General features: G+C 41.4%; 1 protein-coding gene across 1 annotated transcript in view; it reads right to left on the bottom strand.

Moving 5' to 3' along the window:
- The window catches only part of DEPTOR (DEP domain containing MTOR interacting protein), a 122642-nt gene that overhangs the window by 88741 nt on the left and 25533 nt on the right, over nucleotides 1–8368 (bottom strand). The window contains exon 2 of the mRNA XM_019552307.1: nucleotides 1763–1941. Within this exon, the coding sequence (XP_019407852.1) occupies nucleotides 1763–1941 (179 nt within the window). The remainder of the gene's footprint in view (nucleotides 1–1762; nucleotides 1942–8368) is intronic.

Here is an 8368-nt window from a genome sequence, read left to right as displayed (position 1 = left end):
GAGGCGCTACTTCACGGTCAGGGCGGCTAGGGTCTGGAACCAACTTCCAAGAGAAGTGGTGCAGGCTCCTACCCTGGGGGGTTTTAAGAGGAGGTTAGATGAACATCTTGCTGGGCTCGTTTGATCCCAGTACACTTTCCTGCCATGGCACGGGGTCGGACTAGATGATCTGCTCAGGTCCCTTCCGACCCTAGAAACTATGAAACTAAGGTGTGGTAGGCGAGAAGGTGGGTGGCTAGCCCAAGAACAGGTGGGTGGGCCACGCAGAGATCGTCCCGGGTAGGCTCTCTGTTACAGCAGGCAAACTGGTATATCAGACGTTGTCTTTGTAAATGGGCATGATTCAACTCTCTAAACAAAGGGCTTGGCTCTCCGCTGAGCTTGTAGGCACATCCAGATGAGCATGCCTGTGTGGGTATATGGTGCCACAGATCTGTCTCTGGTGCCACACACTGCACATGCTGGAGTTCCCCATGATGCTAATTTGCAGCACAGGGGAGATCTTGGTGTCAAAAAACCCATGCTAGAAAAAAGTGGGGTGGCACATTTGGTGGCAGCATGTACTGCCTGAAACCGGAACCTAGCTGGCCAGAGCCATGCTCCTGCTGCCAGCCAGGCTCCCTGCTGCAAGATCACCACCACTGAAGCCCTGGAGGCCCCCAAGACTCCAGGTAAGGCTGCTGGGGTGAGGCCAGGTGCTGGCCCCAACCTCCCCTACCCCACCCAGGGGAACTTGCTGTGTGCCATGCACGGGCATTCCCCAGGGACAAGTAGAAATGGCATAGCATGTGCCGCTTGTTTGTCCCCAGGGATACTCATATATGCGCTTGTCTGGACACACCTATCGTGTCTAGTTATTTGCACCTACTTTTATACTCAGTTTTAAAATGAGCAATCTAACATGTCCATGGAGGATGTGACATTTCCCCTTGAACAAGCATAATGGCTACACAGAATGCAAACCAGCAGAGGAACAGGTTAGAAATGGACAGGCTGCATCATTGGGAGAAAATGAGTCACTGCTTGTAACAGAATAGAAGGCACAGCACTAATGCATATAACATCCCATGAATTACGAGAATCTACAGAGTCACCAAGGTGCAGAAAATATACAAAGTAACTTCAGTTGAGAGTGACAAGATGGTACATCTAAAGGAGCGGCTCCCCTGTTTCATGTCTGTCCAGCAAAACCTTCTGACATTTCTTGTGGACACAAAAAATTTAAAGAGTTAACAATGAGGTTGATAGAGCATGAAAAATATGAGGCTGCCTGAGGTGGTATTTTCTCAGTTTTGCTTCACCTGGGCAATCAAAAGTTGGAGACAATGAATCTAACATACACAGCCCCTTCATTCTGTAAAGGATAGTGTAGTAGTGGATTCTCCACTGGAGACCGAATGTCTCCTGCACACAGCGGAGGATCAGCAGCTCTGTCAATACTGCAGCAGTGGTATTCTCCACAGAAACTTCACCATCCTTTTTAGGAAGGAAATGAAGAATGGATCGAGTTGCTACTAGCTTTGTTCTTTACCACTCTTGAGTCTTCACATGTGCTGGAATGTACGAAGCCTTGTGGAGAAGAGCTATGCAATGTGCAAGGACTTCCTTCAACTTGGAAATCCCCAGGCTGCCCCAGGCACATCAAGAAAACCACCAAAACCTTGTACAACTGTAAACACATGGATCAAAATTACACTGAATAGCTTCATAATTACTAAGAAAAAAGTAACAAACTTATTGAGGCTGTTGAGGTTTCACTCACCATGATGAATGACACTGTGATCCAATAATTTCTGCACAAGTTTAATTGCTATCTCTCTGTCTGAAGCCTCTTTGTGATCAATCAACCAGTCAATCAGTTCTTTGGCAACAAAACAGTTGGGATATGTCTTGAGGTGATGCCTTCGATCTTTAATGACCTTTTCTTCATGCAGTCGAAGCCTGTGGGTCAAATCCCATTATGAATAACCTTTGCAGAACACCTGCCTAACTAGTAAGGTAGAGTAGTTAGCTTGGCAAAATAATCCCAGCCCAGCCTATATAAAAAGGTTTGTGTTTTCTGAACACAAAGTGAAGGACTCCATGCATATCACGTTAGGGTCTGACTGCCAAACAATTCGTATGCCTCTCATAGTAGTTGCACATACTTATTAAAAGCTTTAGCGACAAGATTGGTCAAAGGCTACAAAAAAAAAGCCTTGGGCATTTTTATTTCCAGTAGGAGAAAGCAAAAAAACAAACAAAAAATGGGAAATAACTTCAAACTAGTTTTCAGCCTACTACATGGTAAATTTGGTTTTAGTACCACTGGAAAACAAGCAGAAAGAAAAGGAGATGTAACTTTCCATACTATATGCTAAGCACACAAAAACATGCCAGTGTGTCAGTGAAATTACATATTAATACTCTGCCACCAGCTAAGACTAATTCTCCCACTTTACCACTTATATGCTTTACATTACTACATTATTTTGGGAAATCCTTCTGCCACAGAGACCTTAGCCCAATTCACTGTCATGTAAGTTTTATGGTGGTGATATTCTTTTAAATTCCATAGGTTATATAACTGCCCACTTTGCCCCAAGCTACATACCAGTTTCCAGTTGTCCAACAAAAAGCAGCTATTTCCTACTGTAAGTAAAGGGGAAATAATCTTTCACCTACTGTAGGGAAATTGTGAGTAAACTGGTGGTTGAGGAGCTTCATCATAAAATTGAAAAGGTCTGCAAAACCTTGCCAGTCATCCTAGAAACATACTTAATAGCTGCTTTTGAGACATTTATATTAGGTTGTAAAGGCCTATTGAGACTATTCTATAATGACTAAACTTTTTCAGGATCAGCAATATGATGTTTATTAATTTGGCCAAATTAACTTAACCAGTAACTTTTTTAAAAAATTATTTAAAAAGCAGGTATTTTTCTAAAAAGCTAACTACATTCTTTTTGTTACTTATAGGATGTAATGAATTACCCAAATACCACCTCAGCTCAGTTGCAATCTGACCCACATTCTGCCCAGTAGACTAGGAACTGACCAAGCAGTTTCCCAGAAAGTGGGAGATCTGGTTTCTAAGCCCTTCTCAGTCTATGGAGGTTGAAATCCACATCTCCCTTTTTCCACAAAAGTGCCTTAAGTACCAGGCCATCAGCTAGGCAGAATGTAAGGATCCTGTCCTGTTGAAGCTGGGCCACTATACATAAAGGCATGCAAAAGTCATTCTGGTTAGAAGAACATGTAAGCTGGAGCCTGACTCCGTAGCCCAGTGAAGAGGACTGTCTCTTGAGAGGCAAGGAGAAAGCTCTCAGTTCTGGCACCTGATCCCAAAGCTATTAATGCATTTTATAAAGAACAGTCATTGGAGAAAACGCATACAAAACACTGGAAGCTGTTTTCCATTTACTGGGAGAGTGCCCTAACCACTAGCCTATTGAGGAAAAGGTTTGTGGGGCATTCTTCTACTCACTTTTATTTTACACTGATGTCAGTGCAGCCTTGAAAGCATCTAGCTCCTTTAAGTAATCCCTAACCTGTTCTGCCATTACTCTAGGCTGTTTATCTCCTTCCCTATCTCTGCTTTCAACTGCACTTGCCAACTAGTAGCTGCCCCATATGTGAAAACCAAAGTAAAAAAAATTAAATACTTCAGCTTTCACAGCATCATCTGTGGCTAGATTGCCTTCTGCATTCTGTAAGGGATCTATGGAATCTCTGGCCCTTTTCCCTTTGTCTAGATATCCCCTGCAACAGGGCACTGATTTATGGGCTGGGCACTAGCCAAAAACCTAGACTACAATTTTAGAATGTATTAAAAAAAGTTTGTCAACCTGATCTCAAGAGAAACAGCGTTTAAAAAAATCTGTGCAAACAGAACTCCCGTCTGCTCCATGCCCACCCCTTTGCATGGCTGAGAACATGGATTAGGCTTCAGGACATCTAGCCTGGTGATGAGTGATGGCCTGTTTTTACTAACCCAATGAGCTTGATGCAGAAAGAAGCCCAACGCCCCAAGTCATAAAAAGCAGATATGATGTTTTAAACATCCATCATCTCTCTTTAAATAAGAATCAGGAGTTTGGTTTCAATCTTGCCATCAAGCTGGATACCAACATGAAGAAACTTCTATAGCCTGAGAAAAGGGGAGAGATACGTGCCTCCTTGAAAAGACTAGGAACACCCCCTCTTGCCAGAATAAGAAAATCATCTCAAGCAGGCAAAATAGGGGGATGTACAAGGCTGCTTGTTGAGAGACTAGGAGAGCTGTGCATTTCCCTGATGGATCAGGGTCACGCTTCTGAGATGGGCTGCATACTATGGGTGCTAGCAGTGTTAAAGACTTGGACATCTTGGACATGGAATAAGATTTACACTTTAAACTTCTATCACAAAAACTATGCACAAGTGCAGCTTTTACATGATATGAATAAAATTTCACTCTCTTCCCACCCCCACCCCAATCCTGCATTCAAGGTCAAGAGAAGTTTTGCCACTAGTTTTAATGATGCCAGGGTTTCACTTTGTGAATATTCCCACTGACTTCAAAGAGGCTCTGAGTAGCCTTTGACAACAGTGGACAGTGAATCTGTCTGCATGAACTATATGGCAGAATCAGGGCCTAAAACACAGGAAGAATGTAGACGAATGTACCGTGATTCTCGACCAGGGTTATATGGCACCCTGGGGTGCCGCAAGATTCATATAAGGGTGCCATACAATATTTGCATGGTTAGGTGTGCAAATACGTACACATGATTCATAAAATAAACCCAGAGATTTCAAATTGGAATCCAGTGTCAAAAACATTCTGATCTTTTGTGGTCTTTCTGAGTTATTTGAATTGATCTCTTATTCTGCAGTGAAAAAAAATAGTGAAAGCCTAAGAGTTGACATTTTTCAAAAAGTGCCCTGAATCTAAAAAAGGATGAAAGCCACTGGTGTACAGTCTTGTCACATCTACCAACCAGCAGTGTGTGAATAAGAACAACTATTCATCACTAACTCAGCTAGTCATGGGTACTTATACAGTCCCCATTAATATAGCACTGTGTGGTTACTCGCTGTCCTGAATGCACTTCTCTCTCATAGTGTCACTGGGTATTAGGAAACTCCTACTATCCGATTTTATAGATGGGAAACTGAGGAACAGGGACACTTTAGAAAACTAAATTTGGGTGTCTAAAAATCCAGAGTAGATTTCTAATCACTAGACTAACTTTTTTCTCAATGTGAAGCCAGTGTGATGTATCACTATATTATTTCTCTTAGAAACCACAAAAAGCAAACAGTTGACTGAACGCAGTAATGATGCCATGACTTGGGATACATACAGGACTGTAAAAACTTCTATCTAAAACTAGCTACTAGTACCGCAGTAACTTTTCTGCTTTGTAATATTTATCCTAGAACTGAATGTTCAGGTTCAACCGATGGTCTGAATTTAAAGCTAAGTCTGCAAATACCATAAAAAAATGCTTCAAAATGAAACACAAACTAATTAAATTAGTGTATTGGGGAAAGGAGCACTGATAAACCTCCCATATATTGTGAAATAGTAAGAGCTAAAATATGGCTATACTTGCAGCTGTGATATTTTCCAGATGTGCTGCAGCAGCTTTTGCCTTACTTTGAAACAAGAGCCTGCATTTTTCCAGCTGCAAAACCTGGAATTATCCATGTCCTTTTTCAATTTATCCATATCAGATCAGTGTTTCTCTTCATTTTTTAAATGATGTATGACCATCTGTATATATATGAACATGGAAATAAAATAGTTATATGTAGGCACACACGTAAACAAATGTATATACACTGAGCCCAATTCTGGTGTGCCAGAAAATGCTTTGGTTAAAGTGCCCCTACCACCATTTTGTAGTTCAGGGACACTGAATACATGTGATGTGATTGCTGCTGGAATGTACTAATTAGCATGCTCTAGCAGGCTTGATTAATCAAGTCTGCTCTGATATATGCTAATTAGCATGCATCAGAGCTGGTGTCCAGCACATATATAGGTGCCTCTACATCACAAAAAGCAAGGAGGCCCCTAACTACTTTTGACCTACACCGTAGTGGTTAGAGCACTTGCTCAAGGCCTGATAGACCTTGGTTCACTTACCCTGAGGAGCTTAAACACAGTTACTCCCAGGAAATTGCCTATTCGGGCTCTGGCAAGGTCAAGAGCCTCTTCCTAACAAAACTGAACTACTGAATGGAAATAAAAAATGCAAGCATCACTGGAGCCAGAAGGGACTCTGTGGCCAATGACCCTGGCCCATGGGATCAAATTACTACAGAAAGTAGTGTATTGAGGGATTTCTGGGTTCTGGCTACTGCTCTCAATGCTGTTTAAGTATTAAACATTAATTGACTAAAATGCATAATCAGTAGTAGGAGTAAGTAGCAAGACCCAGGGAAATTTCAATCCTGAGATGATGAAGGTTCATATCATATACAACTCTGAGTCTGGCACCCAAACTTATGCACCCTCCTCTGCCTAGCATTTCTCATTAGCTGTCCATAGGCAACTCTTTGCTTGGTGTTTATGTGTTCTAGAGGCACACAGGGCTGCCTGTTTAGAGAATGGAAAATCTCTGTGGCTCCCAGAGTGGAATAGGATCACTCTTCTGAGACAAGAGGTATATTTTGGGCAAGCACCTACAGAGGTTTAGAAATCTCACAGGCTAAATAAGATTTGGGTCCTAGTAGTAATTAGGTGACATATAATATTACTGACTATTTTTAAGCACATAGGACATGTTTTGGACTCTAGAATTCTGAAAATGTTTCAGTGTTCAACCATGTGGATAAAAACCATATTCAATATAGAAATAATGCACAAAGGTTTAACAGTGAGAGTTACTCACCTTTAAACAAGCTGCCCAGGGTAGCTTCAGCAAAATACAAGTCCAATTGTGGACTTCATGGGCCTGTGAAAACACAGGAGATCAGACTAAAACTAATAGTCCCTTCTGGTCTTAAACTGCATGGAAGAACACAGGCTTTTCTGGAGATGAAGAGTCAGGTAAAACTTAATTATAGAACCAAAGTTGACTCATAAACCAGGCCTTTGAAATGTAATCAAAGTTCTACAGGTTTCCCTCACCAACCACAGGGGTTAGGTTCCTGAATGTTTCTGTGTTTAGCAAAACCGTGATTGCTAAGACAAAAGGCTTATTGGAAAAATGGGGTTAGGGACTTGAATATGAATAATAAAGGAACGTACAGTGTACAAAAATCATCTTTTATATTTGCCACACTCTCTCCATTTGCTAGACAATCCAACAACTCCAATTTTGTTTCCAAGGACATCATTTTCCTTGCCTTCTTCATAAATTGCTCACCTTTACCACTCAATCCCTTAGAGGTCATGATTAAGGGCAAAATGCAAAAATCACAAAGGAATTGGGTGAAAAATGCAGAGCACCTGCAACTGGATGTTAATGGCATGAAGCACAACGTGAGACTGAGTGTGTGGGAGGAGATGGGAACCCTATGAACGACTAGCAAGAGCATGGGTGATTTGAAATGGCAGGTGGCGGGCTGATTTGCAGCCGCAGAAAACCATGGTTACTCAAAACTGCATACTGTGGTAGCCAAAATGTTATATAAAATATTAAGCATGGATACTCAAAACTGTGGCAGGCAAAACCGTGGTTGGTGAGGGAAACCTGTATCTGAAACCTAGCCACTGATATTTGGCAACTCATTGAATGTAACAAATCGTAAAATAGAATATCACATACATGCCATTCAAGATTTTGCCACTGAGATACCACGCTTCCATTCAGAAACAAATTCTGCCCTACCTGAAACCACAGCATTCCAGTTGATCTCTGTGATCTAAATTGACAACAAAATTGGCTTGCTGTATAAACTCTGATATTCATAAAAATGCATATGTGGATCAAAAAACTATTCCTAAAGAAACTTGCCAATTATGGGAAATGTCAATCATATACTTTGAGGATTCTGGAGTCTCTTTTTGAACCAAATAATAAACCTACAAAAGACAAATGTGTTAGACAGTACAGATGCCATTATTTGGGTCATAGGCATTGTATTTTACCAAATTACCTTGTATGGATTCCAATAAATTTGTTTAGCTAAAACTTCTTGCAGGAAGGCATTAAGAAGATAGTGAACTACTTCCCTTGGTAATTTGATCTGATGACTGGTGCACAACCGTTTTCACTGAACTAAAGGAACAAATCATCTGCCATTTCCTGTTGCTGGAAAGGCAAACTATATGGCTAGCAACTACTGTGAATGTGCTGAAAGCTTATAGTGGTATGGAATACAAGTAGAGATAAAGATGCACGGGTGCCAAGTGGGAGCAGGGTGATCCTCACTGTCCCCCACTGCCCTATGC

Source organism: Crocodylus porosus, unplaced genomic scaffold (genome assembly GCF_001723895.1).
Source record: "Crocodylus porosus isolate Cpor-Errol unplaced genomic scaffold, CroPor_comp1, whole genome shotgun sequence".
Taxonomy (NCBI): Eukaryota; Metazoa; Chordata; order Crocodylia; family Crocodylidae; genus Crocodylus; species Crocodylus porosus.
Note: the sequence above shows the minus strand (reverse complement) of the source record. Positions and strands in the feature narration are given on the sequence as shown.